This window comes from Argopecten irradians, chromosome 16 (genome assembly GCF_041381155.1).
Source record: "Argopecten irradians isolate NY chromosome 16, Ai_NY, whole genome shotgun sequence".
Classification (NCBI taxonomy): Eukaryota; Metazoa; Mollusca; class Bivalvia; order Pectinida; family Pectinidae; genus Argopecten; species Argopecten irradians.
The window spans coordinates 33,576,040-33,599,206 of record NC_091149.1 but is presented as its reverse complement, the minus strand read 5'-3'; the positions used below and the strand labels follow the sequence as shown (position 1 = coordinate 33,599,206).

The following is a 23,167-nucleotide window of genomic DNA, read 5'->3' as shown; positions in this document are numbered from 1 at the left end:
TAGAAATATTATCAAATTAGGCAACAAGGATTAAACATTATCACAGTGACTATTTTGTACAAGAATATAAAGGCTTTCTTTAAATTCGAAAAAGAATTTAGTAACACCATACTACCACGTTTAGTACTCACCTAAGATCATTAGGATCCTTCCCTACCTTTAGGGTAGGGTAGAGGAATCTCTGAGAAGGAGAATTCCGACTGTATAACCCGATGCTTGCCGAGGGTTAGACTGTCATGAATCTCATCCGAGGTATTCTCCCTGTCGTACTCTTTAGGTAGGGAATGATCCTTTTTTCTGCCCCTGTAATTCCCTAACCCCATTATTGAAATAAACAAATACGTCATTAAAAAACCCAACAAAACTAATCAAAAGATCAACTTAGAGATTTCCATTTTACTTTGTCTAAAACTTTGTTAAACTTGTTGCTCTGTTACAAACAAGAATCTAAATCTGTTTTTTAAATATTCACCGCCATAGAAATCTTAATTAACATTGAATGAAACCCTGTTAAATAAGTCTTGTTATCGGGTAAATATCAAAGAAATATGTGAATGTAGGTGAACTTCCGATTGTGATGATAATTAGGTCAAAGTTCAGCACGCGCGTAAAGTACGAGCTCGAGTTCGAATGTGATATTGATTGTCCAATTTGACTGTACTAATAATTTTTTATTTGCATATGACGTTTTATAACTTCCAGTTTATCACGCGAATATGTTCTACGCGTGCAGGCTGTCTTGCCCTGGATAAGACAGAGAAATCTAACCCTTACCGGAAGTGCAGACCTCTCTGTCCGATGGGATAGAAACAATTATCAAATGGGCAAGAGTTCCACTATTTCAAGGAGACAAAACACTAATATACCACAGCCTCCCAACACATGCAGATATCCACACAACGCCACATATTGCTCACGTGATAGGCAGTCCTGAAATTACCCTGGTTATTAATAGAAAGTTAATAAACACTACCAATACAATCTCATCCGGGCTCTCAAAACACTAACCACAATGTACTACCAATTGAGCTACCTGGTCGCCGGCCATCTACTCCAGTTACATCCGCAGCCAACATCTTACATTTTTTAGGTTTTAAAAAGACAAACAAACCAATTCATAAAACAATAAATATTTTAATTAGGGGGGTCAAACTTTAACTATAAATACATTGTGTTTGAAATTATTATTAGGCAAATTATTATTATTGTGACGATAGGTTTTGTTAAGAATACAATAACTGCAATAAGCTTTAAAAGCAATTAACATATTTCCAGATTGAATCTATGAAATACCAGTTATTTAAAGTGTTCTTCCTGTTCCCGACCTATCCTCGCCTTAAAGGGGAAGTTGTTTGTAAGCCTAAGAGATGAAAGCTTTGATACAGAAATGACACTCTTCATTCTGATTGGTCACTTGACCAGGCGACGCCGTATAAACCGATTATCACGTGATCTAGCTGTTAGTTAACATTAAGGCTGCCCATACATCATTTCGGATCTGTGAAAATCTTCTCATTTCCTAAAGGTAAGCCAAATTATTTATTTTCTGATTTCCATTGTGATTCAAATGATTATAAATATTGTAATGTTTTTACTCTCTCTAACGCAATATACGTAGTAGTACCAATCAATCATTTAACTCAATAATCAATTCAGTTAGATTTTTAATTGCGATAGATGGCATGTTCGCGCCAAAGTTACATTGTTTTTATTGTATTTCAGATCACATTAAATACGAATTGTTCACCAATCGAATATTTTCATCTTTAATCAATACACTCCAGTTAAACAATACCTATATTATCCATATAAAGTTATAAGTTTAGTTATTTATGTATTAAAAAAACTGAATATGTCATGAAAATGGCATGAATACTTATTTCCTCAATATTAAATCAATTAATTTACAATTTCGGTTTACCTAAAATGTGAACATAACTTAAAGCCAGCATTTGTTTGGTAAATTATTCACGTCTGTGATCACTTCAATTGCCCTGACTAAACCTCTAACTAAAAGATATGTATAACATTGTGTCTAAACAGTGTTATCATAAAAAGACAACATGATGTGAAGGTGGCAAACTAGTGTTCTACACTCACTCATTACATTAGGTAAGTAACTACAATGAATGCCCCTACGTTCATTTAAAATATCAAAAACCGTACAACGTCTACATATCATCCATCTTGTTTACTTAATCTTCTACGTTTTTGTGTCTGCGCTGTTTGTATTTTTTGTGTTAACATTTATTGCATTAGATATATCATGACAAAAGACCAACACAAATAATCCTTCACTTTGTTGTCGTAGACTCTACTAAACTGCTGTTAACCCTCCAAACATTTTGTTGCAACAAAACAATTAACGTGATTATACACATTCAATTCAAAATAACAAGAAATCAGTTTCATTTTTGATTAGGAATTCAGTTGATAATCTGTTACATGTAAAGTATGAAGAATATACCGCAGTCACCTAAAACATACACGAATACAAATTAAATTGTGTGCAGGGGATGTTGTCCATAAAGGCCTTAACATATGAATGTAACGTAAAGTAGAACCAGCCTACATTCATTGGGATATACAGATGTATTAGATTTCGTATGTTGATATCAACATATTTAATCATTACCATTGCAATAATATCACTGAAAGAATACAGATACAGTGTATCGAAAACAAACTGTTTTTACATGCGATTTGATTTCACATGTTGTCTTGATGGCAATAAAAATCCTGAAATTCAATCGCCCCAAGTTGTTTCAAGCAGTACATGTAAGGAAACGTAATTGTATAATCCTACATTGACAGATTGAATATTCGTGAAAGTATAAAAACGCGAAATAAAGTCGCCGGGAAAAGTGTTTTAATAAATTATTCTGTTAGTCTGATGTACATTACTCTTGTCGATTTATTTGCAAAAATATTCTTCCTTTTTTAAATACCGGATGATGCATTAATGCAGTAAGAGTAAACATATTTTTTCTCCCATTGCATTGTACATAGCCAGGTAGTATAATCCGTGGCTTTGTACAAGGTTCCTGATTACTACGTAAACACTTCCTCATGCCTGTAGAAATAGGACAGATGCTGTAATAAATTCCAACACTTAAACCTAAAACCTAATTATCGTACCCCGCTGAATGTTTGATAGACACCACATTGCCAGAGTTGTGTGATCCTTCAGATTGTGATATAATTAATACGACAGAGTTTCCTCGTTTTATGTTTTCCCTGCAACATGTAATTATACATGAACTGTTAATACCTCATATTTTGTGCATATAATACGAGCTAATTGCAATTATGAACAAGTGAATTTGATATGTACAATCCAGATGTGTATTTGATAAAATAAAACAATGAAATATTTTTTTCTCAAAAGGAAATATTGAAATATCGATATTTTAGTTGACATACACTTTTAAATCAATTACACTTTCATGCTGCATAACAATACAATTACAAATAATCTATCATCTTATACCGATGTCCTTCTCATAGTAAGTTTGCATTGTTTACACTATTATAACATTACGTCTTCTGAGTACGATAACAAAAACAACGATCGTATGTTTGATATACATATCCTGTTATATTTCCCATGTGGGAGTGGGACGACTGGTTTGTCCGTTGTCAGTAAAATGTGACTTCTTTTGGTGTGTCTGGCGGTATGCTTCACTGAGGTACTAAACTTGGTAAAAAGACAAGGAATCCACTATCACAATGAGACACAATAGACTGAAGACTAGGGATACCATCCTTAAATGATCCTGGCTTGTTACTGGGACGTCAAGGTCAAGGTCAAAGATTAAAAGTGTTATTAACTTAAAATAAGCAAGTCGAAATATCTACAATTGAGAAATAAATGAAGATACTTATTACAAAAAAAAAACATTAAAAAGGATTTAGTTTGGATTCTTTACACGATACATATAATTATAAAACAGACCTAATGCAACAACAAACACAACAATTTAGCTGTCGTTATTATCTTCCAAAATAATTCGGTCAACACTTACTGCAATACACTTCTCGTGTTCTTATATCCCCTATTGACCTGACATATGATATAAGTAGTATTGAGGATGAATGGAAAACGTTAGTGTCAATTTGAAAGTGAATTGTCCGGGAAATAACAGTGTCGTCTTCAAAGACTTCAATTGGACTGTTATGTAACGATTTTAATTATGTACTCTCGTATTTCGTGACGGTGTAAGGTTTTACATTCACCTCGTGACTGACGTAGATGAGTAGATATAAGTGTGTAAGATAACTAGAACCATTGGGCGGATGTTGTAAGGGTCATCTGAATTATCTTTTCCGCTACACTCACACACAATAAATGTACGTTATAGTCTCGATGTGTACAATGTAAATATGTACTTTCAGAAACGAAATTATTCGCGAGGTGGGGATTTTCACCTATTTAAATACATGACGATATACATGTGTGCGAAAGTACCAAGTTTACAGTTACGAAATTATTTTAACTCTAATAGAACGATTTCTACAAAAGCAATATTTCCTATCCTGAAATTTACCAAATTTTCTCTTGAAAATGATCTGAATTTTAGTTCAATAAATCTTAACCTAAAATTGACCAGAATGTTGTTTGTGGTTTCATATGATATACAAAATAGAAATAAGTGTAAATGTCGTCTAAATTATGGAACGATTCTTAGAGGTTTTGATTGTGCTAGCCCTGACTCTAGGGAACTGAGATGTCTTTATACTGGAGTTCTTTTTATGATATTTAACAATATACAATAAATATAATACCGTAATATAATGATTAACCAGAATACATTTTAACGTCGTTAAGATCGGTGACCTCACATCTCATGATACACAACTTTATATATTTATCCAATAAAAATGTAGAGGGATACCAAGATAACAATGGGCTGACACACACACACACACACACACACACACACACACACACACACACACACACACACACACACACACACACACACACACACACACACATATATATAGCATATTACGTAAAGAAATGTTTCATAAGTTTCATGAAATGAGTCCGTATTGCACGAGCACAGGTCAAAACTCTTTTATTGAAATTACATATGAAAAAAAAATCCATATACATGTATCGATAAAAAATTAATTTTTCAAGGAACTACTCTATCCTTAATTTCGAAAATATCCTGTATTAAATTGCGTTACCACAACTAGGCCGAAGCAGCCATTTTACCAGGCCATCCTTGACTTCTGACGTCACTTTATTATTGATACTAGTAGAACGACGTCACTGGTCATATTACTCTGGTGGTATGTGAAGACATTACATGAGTGAATTCATTGGATATCAGATGGATTGTATGATAAAAGGTGAATTGAAGTTAAAGTTAATTTCAAGATTTGAATGGTGTCGGCCAGAGAATGAAGAGCATAGAAAAACTTTGTGGTCGCTCAAACATGTCGCCAATAGCGTAAGTTGGCAACTCTGGTTGACCCTAAATATAATATAAAGATAGTCAATGACTAATAAAATGAAACTAGAAACAAACGTCTTTACAATATAAAGATAGTCAATGACTAAAACTTTACCCATTACATTTTTCCACAAAATATGTCTCGTTAAAAAGCTCGCTAGAGGTCAAAGTTTACCAAAAGTGACTATTTTTAGATTTTTTTTTTAATTTTTCATTTTTTCCCCAATTTTTTTTTCAATACATCGATGCAGTATGTCATTCTGAAGGTTTTGATGTCTCCAAATTTAAAATTGGTCGACTAACTAATGTTTTATGACGTAATTAATATTTAAGTAAGAATTTTTTGCAAATTTCGACAAATATATTTTAAACATCTCCTCTGACGCCACCAGTCAAATCAAGCCCAAACTCACACAAGATCTTCCGCTTATCACCGTGAACAATTCTTGCTAATATGGTGTCGATTCAAATTCAAATATGGCTGCAATGATGTCACTTCCGGTTTAACCTAGACAGCCATGATTCGTTAACCATTGAGCTAATTCCTTTGAATTTTTTTTTTATATTTTATGTAGAATACCATACTGATAAACTTTGTAATTGTACATTTTCTCTAAAAATGTCAACTTCCGGTTGATCATTGACTCATATTGCAAATTCGCTGTTTTCGGTGAAAATCACGAATACATCTTCTTGTCATGTTTTTTGACAAAATGATTAACAAATCTTCTTTTGAAATTCTAGGAGGCATAGACACCTAATATTAGGCATGTAGCATGCTGGCATAAATGCCTACCAAGTTTTTCGATATGATTGACCTTGACTTATATTCAAGGTCACCAGGGGCCAAAAAATCTAAAATCTCAAAATGACTTCTTCTGAAGTTCTGGAAGGCCTTATTTATATAAATGACCTTTATCGGAATACCTTTTAGGTGAAAAGCCCGTCAAATTGTCCCGGTGACAATTTCTAACTTTATTATTTTTTTTTTATGTTTTTTTTTTTGCTTATTGCAATTTTTTTTGATTTAAACGTTTAATACTGAGGACCTTCGGATACTACACAAGTATATGATATGTTTAATGTAATACTTGAGGATACTACACAAGTTTACGATGATATGTTTATGTATACATGAGGATGCTACACAAAGTATGATGATGACTACATTGAGTATGATCCTACACAAGATATGATATGTTTATGTTTACTTGAGGATACTACACAAGTATGATGTGTTTATGTATACTTGAGGATACTTCTACACAAGTATGATGTGTTTATGTAATACTTGAGGATCCTACACAAGTATGATGTGTTTATGTAATACTTGAGGATGCTACACAAGTATGATGTGTTTATGTAATACTTGAGGATGCTACACAAGTATGATGTGTTTATGTAATACTTGAGGATCTACACAAGTATGATGTGTTTATGTAATACTTGAGGATACTACACAAGTATGATGTGTTTATGTAATACTTGAGGATCCTACACAAGTATGATGATGTGTTTATGTAATACTTGAGGATCCTACACAAGTATGATATGTTTATGTAATACTTGAGGATGCTACACAAGTATGTATAGGATGCTAAACAAGTATGATGTTTATGTAATACTTGAGGATCCTACACAAGTATGATGTGTTTATGTAATACTTGAGGATGCTACACAAGTATGATGTGTTTATGTAATACTTGAGGATCCTACACAAGTATGATGTGTTTATGTAATACTTGAGGATCCTACACAAGTATGATGTGTTTATGTAATACTTGAGGATCCTACACAAGTATGATGTGTTTATGTAATACTTGAGGATCCTACACAAGTATGATATGTTTATGTAATACTTGAGGATGCTACACAAGTATGATATGTTTATGTAATACTTGAGGATGCTACACAAGTATGATGTGTTTATGTAATACTTGAGGATCTACACAAGTATGATGTGTTTATGTAATACTTGAGGATCCTACACAAGTATGATGTGTTTATGTAATACTTGAGGATACTACACAAGTATGATGTGTTTATGTAATACTTGAGGATCCTACACAAGTATGATATGTTTATGTAATACTTGAGGATACTACACAAGTATGATGTGTTTATGTAATACTTGAGGATACTACACAAGTATGATATGTTTATGTAATACTTGAGGATCTACACAAGTATGATATGTTTATGTAATACTTGAGGATCCTACACAAGTATGATGTGTTTATGTAATACTTGAGGATGCTACACAAGTATGATTGTGTTTATGTAATACTTGAGGATCCTACACAAGTATGATATGTTTATGTAATACTTGAGGATCCTACACAAGTATGATATGTTTATGTAATACTTGAGGATACTACACAAGTATGATATGTTTATGTAATACTTGAGGATACTACACAAGTATGATGTGTTTATGTAATACTTGAGGATCCTACACAAGTATGATATGTTTATGTAATACTTGAGGATACTACACAAGTATGATGTGTTTATGTAATACTTGAGGATCCTACACAAGTATGATGTGTTTATGTAATACTTGAGGATCTAACTACACAAGTATGATGTGTTTATGTAATACTTGAGGATCCTACACAAGTATGATATGTTTATGTAATACTTGAGGATACTACACAAGTATGATGTGTTTATGTAATACTTGAGGATCCTACACAAGTATGATATGTTTATGTAATACTTGAGGATCCTACACAAGTATGATGTGTTTATGTAATACTTGAGGATCCTACACAAGTATGATGTGTTTATGTAATACTTGAGGATCCTACACAAGTATGATGTGTTTATGTAATACTTGAGGATGCTACACAAGTATGATATGTTTATGTAATACTTGAGGATGCTACACAAGTATGATGTGTTTATGTTGTTTATGTAATACTTGAGGATCCTACACAAGTATGATATGTTTATGTAATACTTGAGGATACTACACAAGTATGATATGTTTATGTAATACTTGAGGATCCTACACAAGTATGATATGTTTATGTAATACTTGAGGATGCTACACAAGTATGATATGTTTATGTAATACTTGAGGATGCTACACAAGTATGATGTGTTTATGTAATACTTGAGGATGCTACACAAGTATGATGTGTTTATGTAATACTTGAGGATCCTACACAAGTATGATGTGTTTATGTAATACTTGAGGATGCTACACAAGTATGATGTGTTTATGTAATACTTGAGGATCCTACACAAGTATGATGTGTTTATGTAATACTTGAGGATCCTACACAAGTATGATGTGTTTATGTAATACTTGAGGATCCTACACAAGTATGATATGTTTATGTAATACTTGAGGATCCTACACAAGTATGATATGTTTATGTAATACTTGAGGATCCTACACAAGTATGATGTGTTTATGTAATACTTGAGGATACTACACAAGTATGATGTGTTTATGTAATACTTGAGGATCCTACACAAGTATGATATGTTTATGTAATACTTGAGGATCCTACACAAGTATGATGTGTTTATGTAATACTTGAGGATCCTACACAAGTATGATATGTTTATGTAATACTTGAGGATCCTACACAAGTATGATATGTTTATGTAATACTTGAGGATCCTACACAAGTATGATATGTTTATGTAATACTTGAGGATACTACACAAGTATGATGTGTTTATGTAATACTTGAGGATCCTACACAAGTATGATATGTTTATGTAATACTTCAGGATCCTACACAAGTATGATATGTTTATGTAATACTTGAGGATACTACACAAGTATGATATGTTTATGTAATACTTGAGGATCTACACAAGTATGATATGTTTATGTAATACTTGAGGATCCTACACAAGTATGATGTGTTTATGTAATACTTGAGGATACTACACAAGTATGATGTGTTTATGTAATACTTGAGGATCTACACAAGTATGATGTGTTTATGTAATACTTGAGGATACTACACAAGTATGATATGTTTATGTAATACTTGAGGATCCTACACAAAGTATGAATACTGAGATTTATGATTGTTTATGTAATACTTGAGGATCTACACAAGTATGATGTGTTTATGTAATACTTGAGGATCTACACAAGTATGATTGTTTATGTAATACTTGAGGATCTACACAAGTATGATGTGTTTATGTAATACTTGAGGATCTACACAAGTATGATGTGTTTATGTAATACTTGAGGATCCTACACAAGTATGATATGTTTATGTAATACTTGAGGATGCTACACAAGTATGATATGTTTATGTAATACTTGAGGATGCTACACAAGTATGATATGTTTATGTAATACTTGAGGATCCTACACAAGTATGATGTGTTTATGTAATACTTGAGGATGCTACACAAGTATGATATGTTTATGTAATACTTGAGGATGCTACACAAGTATGATATGTTTATGTAATACTTGAGGATCCTACACAAGTATGATGTGTTTATGTAATACTTGAGGATACTACACAAGTATGATGTGTTTATGTAATACTTGAGGATCCTACACAAGTATGATATGTTTATGTAATACTTGAGGATCCTACACAAGTATGATGTGTTTATGTAATACTTGAGGATCCTACACAAGTATGATATGTTTATGTAATACTACTTGAGGATCCTACACAAGTATGATATGTTTATGTAATACTTGAGGATCCTACACAAGTATGATGTGTTTATGTAATACTTGAGGATCCTACACAAGTATGATATGTTTATGTAATACTTGAGGATCCTACACAAGTATGATATGTTTATGTAATACTTGAGGATCCTACACAAGTATGATATGTTTATGTAATACTTGAGGATCTACACAAGTATGATGTGTTTATGTAATACTTGAGGATTCCTACACAAGTATGATGTGTTTATGTAATACTTGAGGATGCTACACAGTACACATGTAATGATATGTTTATGTAATACTTGAGGATGCTACACAAGTATGATGTGTTTATGTAATACTTGAGGATCTACACAAGTATGATGTGTTTATGTAATACTTGAGGATGCTACACAAGTATGATGTGTTTATGTAATACTTGAGGATCCTACACAAGTATGATATGTTTTATGTAATACTTGAGGATGCTACACAAGTATGATATGTTTATGTAATACTTGAGGATCCTACACAAGTATGATATGTTTATGTAATACTTGAGGATCTACACAAGTATGATGTGTTTATGTAATACTTGAGGATCCTACACAAGTATGATGTGTTTATGTAATACTTGAGGATGCTACACAAGTATGATATGTTTATGTAATACTTGAGGATCCTACACAAGTATGATGTGTTTATGTAATACTTGAGGATACTACACAAGTATGATGTGTTTATGTAATACTTGAGGATGCTACACAAGTATGATATGTTTATGTAATACTTGAGGATCCTACACAAGTATGATATGTTTATGTAATACTTGAGGATGCTACACAAGTATGATGTGTTTATGTAATACTTGAGGATGCTACACAAGTATGATGTGTTTATGTAATACTTGAGGATCCTACACAAGTATGATGTGTTTATGTAATACTTGAGGATGCTACACAAGTATGATGTGTTTATGTAATACTTGAGGATGCTACACAAGTATGATGTGTTTATGTAATACTTGAGGATCTACACAAGTATGATGTGTTTATGTAATACTTGAGGATCCTACACAAGTATGATGTGTTTATGTAATACTTGAGGATCCTACACAAGTATGATATGTTTATGTAATACTTGAGGATCCTACACAAGTATGATATGTTTATGTAATACTTGAGGATCCTACACAAGTATGATATGTTTATGTAATACTTGAGGATCCTACACAAGTATGATATGTTTATGTAATACTTGAGGATGCTACACAAGTATGATATGTTTATGTAATACTTGAGGATACTACACAAGTATGATGTGTTTATGTAATACTTGAGGATCCTACACAAGTATGATGTGTTTATGTAATACTTGAGGATGCTACACAAGTATGATGTGTTTATGTAATACTTGAGGATCCTACACAAGTATGATGTGTTTTATGTAATACTTGAGGATACTACACAAGTATGATGTGTTTATGTAATACTTGAGGATGCTACACAAGTATGATGTGTTTATGTAATACTTGAGGATGCTACACAAGTATGATGTGTTTATGTAATACTTGAGGATCCTACACAAGTATGATGTGTTTATGTAATACTTGAGGATCCTACACAAGTATGATGTGTTTATGTAATACTTGAGGATCTACACAAGTATGATGTGTTTATGTAATACTTGAGGATACTACACAAGTATGATATGTTTATGTAATACTTGAGGATCCTACACAAGTATGATGTGTAATACTTGAGGATGTATGATATTTGAGGATCCTACACAAGTATGATATGTTTATGTAATACTTGAGGATACTACACAAGTATGATATGTTTATGTAATACTTGAGGATACTACACAAGTATGATATGTTTATGTAATACTTGAGGATCCTACACAAGTATGATATGTTTATGTAATACTTGAGGATCCTACACAAGTATGATGTGTTTATGCAATACTTGAGGATCCTACACAAGTATGATATGTTTATGTAATACTTGAGGATGCTACACAAGTATGATGTGTTTATGTAATACTTGAGGATCCTACACAAGTATGATGTGTTTATGTAATACTTGAGGATCCTACACAAGTATGATGGTGTTTATGTAATACTTGAGGATCCTACACAAGTATATGATTTGTTTATGTAATACTTGAGGATCCTACACAAGTATGATGTGTTTATGTAATACTTGAGGATGCTACACAAGTATGATGTGTTTATGTAATACTTGAGGATCCTACACAAGTATGATGTGTTTATGTAATACTTGAGGATCCTACACAAGTATGATATGTTTATGTAATACTTGAGGATCCTACACAAGTATGATGTGTTTATGTAATACTTGAGGATGCTACACAAGTATGATGTGTTTATGTAATACTTGAGGATCCTACACAAGTATGATGTGTTTATGTAATACTTGAGGATGCTACACAAGTATGATGTGTTTATGTAATACTTGAGGATCCTACACAAGTATGATGTGTTTATGTAATACTTGAGGATCCTACACAAGTATGATGTGTTTATGTAATACTTGAGGATCCTACACAAGTATGATGTGTTTATGTAATACTTGAGGATGCTACACAAGTATGATGTGTTTATGTAATACTTGAGGATCCTACACAAGTATGATATGTTTATGTAATACTTGAGGATGCTACACAAGTATGATATGTTTATGTAATACTTGAGGATCCTACACAAGTATGATGTGTTTATGTAATACTTGAGGATGCTACACAAGTATGATGTGTTTATGTAATACTTGAGGATCCTACACAAGTATGATATGTTTATGTAATACTTGAGGATCCTACACAAGTATGATGTGTTTATGTAATACTTGAGGATCCTACACAAGTATGATGTGTTTATGTAATACTTGAGGATGCTACACAAGTATGATGTGTTTATGTAATACTTGAGGATCCTACACAAGTATGATATGTTTATGTAATACTTGAGGATCCTACACAAGTATGATATGTTTATGTAATACTTGAGGATCCTACACAAGTATGATATGTTTATGTAATACTTGAGGATGCTACACAAGTATGATGTGTTTATGTAATACTTGAGGATCCTACACAAGTATGATATGTTTATGTAATACTTGAGGATCCTACACAAGTATGATATGTTTATGTAATACTTGAGGATCCTACACAAGTATGATATGTTTATGTAATACTTGAGGATCCTACACAAGTATGATATGTTTATGTAATACTTGAGGATCCTACACAAGTATGATGTGTTTATGTAATACTTGAGGATCTACACAATATGATATGTTTATGTAATACTTGTCCTACACAAGTATGATATGTTTATGTAATACTTGAGGATGCTACACAAGTATGATGTGTTTATGTAATACTTGAGGATCCTACACAAGTATGATGTGTTTATGTAATACTTGAGGATCCTACACAAGTATGATGTGTTTATGTAATACTTGAGGATCCTACACAAGTATGATATGTTTATGTAATACTTGAGGATCCTACACAAGTATGATGTGTTTATGTAATACTTGAGGATCCTACACAAGTATGATATGTTTATGTAATACTTGAGGATCTACACAAGTATGATATGTTTATGTAATACTTGAGGATCCTACACAAAGTATGATGTGTTTATGTAAGGATGCTACATGGGATTCAAGTGATATTTCGTCACTCCGGTAGTTATATTTAAACACACTTAATACTGTGGTTATCATACAATGCGCATCATACACTTATTACATCGGTTAGTCCATGTGATTTACTTAATACGGAATAGTTACTTAATAGACCATCAAATACTGTGAGTTATCATGTGATGTCACTTCATGGAGTTATATTTAACGGCAATATCATGTGATAGGTTATCACACTCATGATCGGAGTTATATTTAACGCGCAATGATCAGATCATAGACCATACACTTAATACTGTGATAGGTTATCATGTGATGTCACTCCGGAGTTATATTTAACGCGCAATGATCAGATCATAGACCATACACTTAATACTGTGATAGGTTATCATGTGATGTCACTCCGGAGTTATATTTAACGCGCAATGATCAGATCATAGACCATACACTTAATACTGTCATAGGTTATCATGTGATGTCACTCCGGAGTTATATTTAACGCGCAATGATCAGATCATAGACCATACACTTAATACTGTAATAGGTTATCATGTGATGTCACTCCGGAGTTATATTTAACGCGCAATGATCAGATCATAGACCATACACTTAATACTGTGATAGGTTATCATGTGATGTCACTCCGGAGTTATATTTAACACGCAATGATCAGATCATAGACCATACACTTAATACTGTCATAGGTTATCATGTGATGGCACTCCGAGTTATATCTCCTTTCCTCCCAAAAATATCCAAACATTTTCACAACATTTACTACATTTGGTGACTGAAACAAACCCAGATAAGGAATTCCAGTTGTTGAAATTCGCTGGGTAAACGAATATTTTCTCGCGTCCTAATTTTCGGCTTATCTGCGATTAACGTATATTCCATATATATTCATATTGTGTTATAAAACGTAATATATGATAATGTGACCAAACTGTGATTAATTCGGATTTTTGTTATAACATTTCAATATGAGACGTAAACAGCTGTTGAGTATATTGATTGTTATCTTATAAATAAGGACACAAACAGGGCATGACATCTGACACAATAAAATTAATCAGGACAAAACAGATAAGATACATGGATTATCTGTCTTATTAAGTGTGCGGTTTTTGACATTCCATTAAGTGTGCGGTTTTTGACATTCCATTTGTATTTAACTATTTTTTTTCGTTATATATGTCAAAGAGATTGCACATATCAACATTTCCTGTAATATTTTCAATAATCAGGGGGTTTCAAGGGGATATGTTCGAATCACAGGGAACTAAACGTTAAACATGATTCCATGTGGAGCTTTAATAATATTTTTTTATATTTACACATTGGTAGTATATGACTATCTATACCTTTATCGGTTGGCTGGTAGACCGTCGGTCTCACATATTACCATAGCAAATATTAGTCTTTAAGATCGATACATTAGGAACATTCCGTACGCCTTTAACCCATTATTCTATGGACAACTTTAATTTAAAGAAATCCAGGAGCCTGAAAAACCCATCTATGTAGTGAGATTGAGGACTTGCTTTAGCAAATGGTTTTGATATTTACCAACCATGGAGTTTAATATATGGGTAATTCAATCTAATTAAAAATAGAATTGTTATTCCGCTCCCACTATATTGAGTGTAACGTAGAGTATCGTAGTGGGAGCGGAATCACAAGTCTAATTTGAATTAGATTGATGTGTAGTCATGCTATTGATATAATATTCATACACGTTTTTTAAGGATTTTATATCAGGGCTGCGGTGGCAGAGTGGTTAAGATGTCTCGACATATTACCACAAGCCCTCCACCTCTGGTTCGCGATTTCAAATCCCAAATGGTGCATTTGCTAGCTACTGACCGTTATTCGATGTTTTTTCTCCGGGTATTCCGGCTTTCCTTCATCAATAAACCTGGCATGTCCTTACATGACCCTGACTACTTATAAAACATTAAACTAATAAAACCAAAGCCCAAGTACTAGATCAGTTCAAAACTGTTTTGTGTAATGTTTGTCCCTTTATTTTGTATTACATGACTGAACTTATATAACCTTACAATTCCTTCCTAATTACGTAACATTATCAGACATTTTAGTACAATAATAGACTAATGACGCGTTCTGAACGACGTCATGATGCAAACAATGCGAAATTATTGTGCGTACTATCGTACTACCGCATTGAAAAACCTCAATTGTTTTACGTTATTCAATTGGTCTGCAATCCTGGGAAGGTTATAGGACCATAAATCATATATAGAAGACAATAAATTTATATAGGGATTGAAAATAATCTTTTAATTTTCATAGCGGCTGTGAATAGCAGAAGCTATCTACATTTCCCGTGGAGCGCGTTAGAGCTTCTGTTATTCATAACCGCTATGGAAATTAGAAAAATACATTCAATCCATGTATTTACATTAGAATAACTTATGAAAATAAAAAAAAATGAAAAGTTATTATATTACATTTAAAATTATGACACCCATATACGACGAGAAACGAGATTAATGTAACAGCTCGATGACAAAAACGTTCCACAACGTCGTGTTTTCAATCCTCCGCCTTCCGGTCGACTTGTTTTTGCAAATGACAAACGATAAACAAAAAATATAGTTAAAATAAGATTTGATTAACTAAATACAGTAAACCTTAGTTGATTCTACACCAAGAAACAACACATTAAAGATTTTACATTAAAGAATTGTTGGGGACTATTTTGTATTGATATGAAACTGGCATAATGTTTGAAATCAGCTGATGCATTTATAGTGTATTTATAGTGTTTTCATATCTTTATATGTAGTGTATGTTATGACCTTAATTTTGGCCATTATAATCCTCCGGGGAAAATCAGCTAGTAATTTGTGGTTTTCTTTTTTAATCTATTTATTTATTTATTATTATTGCTTTTGTTTCTCTGTAACGCAGGTCGGTTTATATTCTACTATTTTTTGCCAATCATTATAGAACTGTGAGACTGGACACCATGGAGAACGTCACCCCGGCCGTCACCATCAACACCACCTCCCACGACGAGGACGCCATGGCCATCGCCACCAAGATGCACTGGATATCCAGTGTAGTCTTTGGCACCATCTTCATGGTCATCGGACTCACCGGAAACAGTTTATCTGTCCTGGTGTGGCGCCGGAAGGCGATGAGGTCCTCTACCGGAACTTATCTGATCGCCCAGGCGGTGGCGGATTCCGGTCTGTTAGCCTTCTTCTTCATCACAGATACAATAAAGATGATATGGCCGGAGATAGCCAAGAGCTATGTGTACGGGAGTTTCTTCTCCTACGTGGGCTACCCGATCTTCTTCCTGTTTGTGGTGTGTAGTATCTGGCTGACCGTAGGGGTCACAGTCGACAGGTACATACAGGTGTGCTGGATCATGCATGCCAAGGTAAGTTGGTACGCGTGTTGCATTATGTTATTTTTCAGAGAAAAGTGAATAAAACCTCGATCTTCATGTTACCTCGCATATATGACTTCCTCATTGCACAGTTAGAAAAAAAATAATTGAAACTTAACCATCTTATTACGCGATTTGATTCCACGTATTTCACCAGTGATAAGACTTACGAATATACATCCCGGCCAAATCGTGTTACATCTCGGCCAAATCGTGTCACATCCCGGCCAAATCGTGTCACATCCCGGCCAAATCGTGTTACATCTCGGCCAAATCGTGTTACATTTCGGCCAAATCGTGTCACATCCCGGCCAAATCGTGTCACATCCCGGCCAAATCGTGTTACATCTCGGCCAAATCATGTCACATCCCGGTCAAATCGTGTCACATCCCGGCCAAATCGTGTCACAACCCGCCCAAATCGTGTTACATCTTGGGTTGCTTTACAGTAATCTAAGAGGTTGGCTACATAACAGTCGTAACAACGATCCTTATACAGTTTATTCACTTTCTCTTTTGTTCCCATTTTTCCAAGATTGAATAATATTTTTATTGATCAATTTCCATTTTTGTGTTTGGCTCTGTGTAATTTTGGACGGTTTAAATGCATTTGATGTGCATATGTCTCCTTGCGATGGTGGTACTTCTGTCGACTTAACAGTGCGTTGTTATTGAAATACACTACAACAGACACAGAGAAGGAAACCCTACTTATCTCATCCATCTGTGAATGGTGAGCAACAATTAACAATGAGCGTTAAGCTACCTTTGACACCAAATGTCTTGAAATTTGAGGCTAACGCTGAGGCAGTGTCATTGGTAGTTCAAACGAAAACAGATAGGTATCACATCCAGTCGATCGACTTTTTTAAAGGACCGTCAACTGATTATATTGTATACATCATATTATGATTCACATTCTCGCTGCACCTGGCAGAGATAGGACGGTATATAGCAGACACTGAAGATAACATCTCTGTTTATTATTTACATAGCTATTTACTTTCTCTCCATATAACTCCGGCCTGTTTACTGTTCGTAATAGGAATCACGAATCGGCTTATTTAATCTACCTTTCTGAAACGGCTTTTGATTTTTAAAATGGGAATGTAGAACGAGATAGATAATTTTGTAGAGTCGCAAAAGTTATTAACTTAACGTTAATACTACACTTATAATCAATTCCTAAACGTTTTAATTAAAAATATATTAAATGTTAATTTTCATAACGCGGGTCGTATTATGTTTCCCGCCGTCGTCCTAAATACCGCTCGTTTGTTGATTATCACTGCGGCAGACGGTAAAACAGCGAAATGAATCTTCACTGTAAGCATATGTAGAAGAACAGGGAAAATACACATTCCTGTCGAGTGCCCCGACATTTGTGTGACAGAGACCTTATTTTAACACTTTACAAGTCACACCCGACCCGCTCCTTTTACACATATATAGATTACGCAAGGAAAATCTTGCATTTGTTTTGGTGTTTAACCTTATCTTAGGGCCATCGATATAGGCTTTCTTTTGTTATTATTGTTTAAAAAAATGATTTCGGGAAAGTAGTGGGGCTTTAATGTATTATATTGCTACAGAATTCGATTTGTTCGATAATAAAAGGTGACATGTCAGTCAGCTATCTTAGTTAAAAACGCGGTATAAAATTCTAATATATCCAGTAACATCGGACATGGAGAGGCTGATAACATAATCAGCAATCTCTGTAAGAATCCTTGATATAAATAAGTCTCTGTCAGAATCCTTGATATAAATAAGTCTCTGTCAGAATCCTTGATATAAATAAGTCAATTATTAATCAATAATGATTATTTCTGTATAAATCTATATTGACTGCCGAGTTTCAGGTCAGTGACTTGGTTTTCGTAGTATATTATAATCGTGAAGACTATCAGCCTCCAAAGTAGTTGTACACACTAAAACGTAATGTTCCTACTGGTATAATGGTTTCACGTGAAGTATTGACAGCAACAGAAACAAACTCTGGGTTACAAATAGTATTTTAAAGATTAAATATTTTTCAAAAAATTTCAGTATTACAAGCAAATATAGGCAGAACATCAAGGCTGCAAATAACTTCATCCCAGAACTAATTTTATTTTATAGGATTTCGATGTAACACGTTCTGCAGCATCATAATACAATCTAATGATTTTAAATTATAAATCATTAATAAGTGTGAGATGAAAAGAATAACGCTTCCAGAAAGAAAATTAAATTCAGAAGAAAAACATATCGAGATTCGTATGCCAAAAAAATATTCGAAACTGCAAGCTAACAAGTGGTAAACTATTACGTAATTTTATTTTGAAGGAAGTAAGGGAGTGGGAGTGTTATTGTTAAAGTATCTTGTGTGACGCAATGATGTGCCACTTATGGACAAGGAAGCTGACACATTTAGCCTTGTCTTGTTTGGCCAATATCCAACAAATGCTGCTGTGTTATAAAATATAATTTAAATATATTTTTATCAATTTAGTTAAAGCCCCATTACTTTTCCGAAACAAGAAAATAAAAGTTTCTTAAAAACAATAATAACAAACGAAAGCTTATATCGATGGCCTAAGATAAGGTTACGACACCAAACAAATGTTTACAGTGAAGATTCATTTCGCTGTTTTACCGTCTGCCGCAGTGATAATCAACAAACGAGCGGTATTTAGGACGACAGCGGGAAACATAATACGACCCGCGTTATAAAAATTAACATTTGATTTTTTTTTTTATTTAAAACGTTTAGGAATTGACAATAAGTGTAGTATTAACAGTAAGTTAACAAATTTTGCGACTCTAGAATTATCAATCTCGTTTTACATTCTCATTTCCCGTTTCAGAAAAGTAGTGGGCCTTTAAAGCCTTTATGAGAAGTAACGATAACAAATATGAATTCCAAAATCAATCATTCCCATTTAAGATAAGGCTGAAATGATAATGTTGTTGAATTCAATTTTCCACTGAATGTAGGAATCTTATGTAACAAAGACAACTAAATAAAATATTCTAAAGACAAGCAATCCAGTTCCCATACGCATATCGTAAGTAAAGTGTTATATAAGGTAATATAAACGGCAATCGTCACCCTGTGAATAGAAACTTAATTCATACGTTCAAACATGTATAACGTCATTTCTTCCATTCAAACCTTCAATGATACATAAGACCGAACATTAAAAAGTCAACACTTTGACATTGTAGAACATCTTATTCATCTGACGATAACATCAGCTAAAAATAAAATGGAGCTTGATATTATGAAGATTGTCTGTAAAGCTCTGGTATTTATATAGACCATATATCCTAAGGGAATATAGTTTAATGTTTTACATTACCAACTCATTCTGGGGGTGTTTCCATTAACATTGTGTTAAGTGGTCAGTTAACGTTACCATGGTCACATTAGTGACGTCATAATGGTCACGTTTAGGGCGTCATTTATAGCCTCATAGACGTCAGTTTGGATTGGTTAGGTTATAGAGTAGAAGTGACAAGTGAATGTAAATATAATGGTAAAGGACACCATTTGAAAAAATAAATACAAAAAAAAATGAAAAAAAGTAATTTCTTCCATCCAAGACATCAATGATTCGAATAGCCATGTAAAAAGTCAAATAACATTTTGAAAACAACAATTCGACAATATAGAAATTCAAACTTCCATGATCATAACATTAAAAAAATAAAAAAGGAAGCCGATTATCTGTGTCAAAATATAGTGTATAAACTATAGTACATTATCTTGCTTTCGAGTAAAGATGTTCGCTACAAAATAACTTGACAGTTTTCACCAGATATGTAGCGTGTTTGTGTTTCCATACGCAAATTACTATATATTATCTCCATTTCCTATTTTTAAGACAATGTGCAATGACAGACGGGCCAATGTCGGGATAGGAATCATCACCTGCCTTTGTTTCATCGTCAACCTTCCGCACTTCATGACCTTCAAGCCGATTGCAGACGACATGCGCGGACCTGAAGAAGACGCCTTCAGTTATACAGACTTCGGGGCCGGCGAGGGAAGCATGCGCTATGAATTCTGGGTACATTGTATGTTTCTGGTGTTGGTTCCCTGGGCAACCATATTCATGCTGAATATGCTTATCATCCGAAAAGTCGCAAGGACAAATAGGAAAATGGAGGAAAAGAGGAGCTCTTTCGCAAGCGAAAAGGTGAAAAGGTCAGAGAGCCAGATCACGCGCATCCTTCTGACCGTGACCTTCACCTTCCTGGTCCTGATCGCACTCCAGTGCATCACTCAATGCTTCTTCATGTTGAAAGAGGCCAAGGTAAGTTGAAAATAATGTCGTGTTGTTGGTCACCTTATATATGATAATACAGCATATTAGTAAAGGAATAACTGTTTTCAAACTGCCACAAGGTTCCGAAGGAGCATTTTTCGTCATAGCGATGTTCAGCTCAACTCCGATTTTAGGTCTAGAGTTATTTGTCCTTGTGTGTAGGTATTGGTTGTGACGTCATTATTATGACGTCGTTTTACCTGAAGACGTTGTGTTTGTGACGTCACAATCAATACCTACACACAAGACCAGATAACTCTGTAGTATGAAAATAAACATCATTTGTTGTGTAGAAAACAGCAAAGACTTAAAAACGGACGAAAATAGTTTAATTTATTCGAACGTTTTCACTTTCAGGGTGATAGAAGGATCATCAATGAGGCGTTCGCCGTGGCCAAACTGGGAATCGTTATCAATTCCTCGATCAACTTCTTCCTGTACTGTCTCACTGGCAAGCGCTTCAGGAAGGAGCTTGGTTACGTCCTGTTTCATCACTGCGCATGCGCGCGCAAACGCTTTTATATGCGTGACTCCACAACAGGGGACAGTACCAACTCCAGCATTGACAAATCAAAGTCCTTGACGGGATCGTCAAAATTCTGAGGAACGTCACGCGAACCAGATAGAAAGTTCTCCGGCTGGGAGATAGATAAAACACTATTACATCTAACATAAAATATTATTAAATCAAAACATACTACGTGAGGTGTAAGGATGATGAATTCATAACCTAAAAACGTTTGGTTAGAAATCCTTATTAAAAATTTAAGTTCCAAGATATCTTAATTGTTGGGCATTTTATAGTACATCTATTTGTCTTTTTAGATATTGCATTTGGTTATGATACCCCAAGCATTACTGAAGGCGAACAGCATACATGTATTGTATCTTTCTGAGTGGTATAGAGAGAGACGAACTGCATACATTCATTGCATTTTATCCTGCAACTGCCCCACATATTGACTACTGCCGGATAAATTTATGCTTTATCCGTCGATACGATCACATGAATTTGTTCCACGTAATTTTTTCTAACTTGACCTAGAATTTTAACCTTTCGGTGGATAAAGCGTTTTTAGTTCCGCTAAAACGTGAAGTCACATTCACCGGAATGACGTCATTTTTACAATATCGAAAATCTCGTATGGCGGTGTCATCCTTTTCTTGACTCATGACAAAGGTATGTATTGTATAGTCATAGGTATTTTCGAAGCGAAACCAAAAATAAATTTGTTGAGATAACGTAGCCAAATATATGTATTAAAAGTTCGCAGGTGCCAGGATAACTTTCTGCAGTGTACCACGGTTAGTAAAAAATTTTATACAACACTACTTTTATTTTGGTACTCGACACGCAGAGCGAGATAATATCGAAAAATATAACAAAGCCTCGTCGTTTCTTGGCTTTTTTTCTTACGTCTCGCACGCACCAATAATATATTTTAGCATTTTATTGAGTGGTATAGAAAGAGACGGACATTGAGATTGGTGTTTTAGAATGTTTAATGAATATATAGTTTAGATTGCTTTTGTAATATATTTAGTGGCATTAACTTCAAGCAATAGTTGACACTACCTATATTGATACAAACATTTAAAAAAAAATATTACTCAATACATTAAAGATGTTCCACCGCTGA

General features: G+C 33.8%; 1 protein-coding gene across 1 annotated transcript; it reads left to right on the top strand.

The window, feature by feature from the left end:
* The first annotated feature begins 1,390 nt into the window (after window positions 1-1,390).
* On the top strand, window positions 1,391-22,305 carry LOC138310316 (FMRFamide receptor-like). The gene is made up of 4 exons (XM_069251480.1): window positions 1,391-1,525; window positions 16,767-17,205; window positions 21,084-21,515; window positions 21,885-22,305. The coding sequence occupies exons 2-4, from the start codon at window positions 16,786-16,788 to the stop codon at window positions 22,128-22,130; spliced, it is 1,098 nt and encodes a 365-aa protein (XP_069107581.1). The 5' UTR covers window positions 1,391-1,525; window positions 16,767-16,785; the 3' UTR covers window positions 22,131-22,305.
* Window positions 22,306-23,167: the final 862 nt, after the last annotated feature.

Bases quoted from the DNA above. Each gene is read 5' to 3' on its own strand.
- LOC138310316 (XM_069251480.1), top strand. From the start codon at position 16,786: ATGGAGAACGTCACCCCGGCCGTCACCATCAACACCACCTCCCACGAC. The intron at 17,206-21,083 runs GTAAGTTGGTAC...CCTATTTTTAAG, and splicing joins GCTGGATCATGCATGCCAAG to ACAATGTGCAATGACAGACG. The intron at 21,516-21,884 runs GTAAGTTGAAAA...TTTCACTTTCAG, and splicing joins TCATGTTGAAAGAGGCCAAG to GGTGATAGAAGGATCATCAA.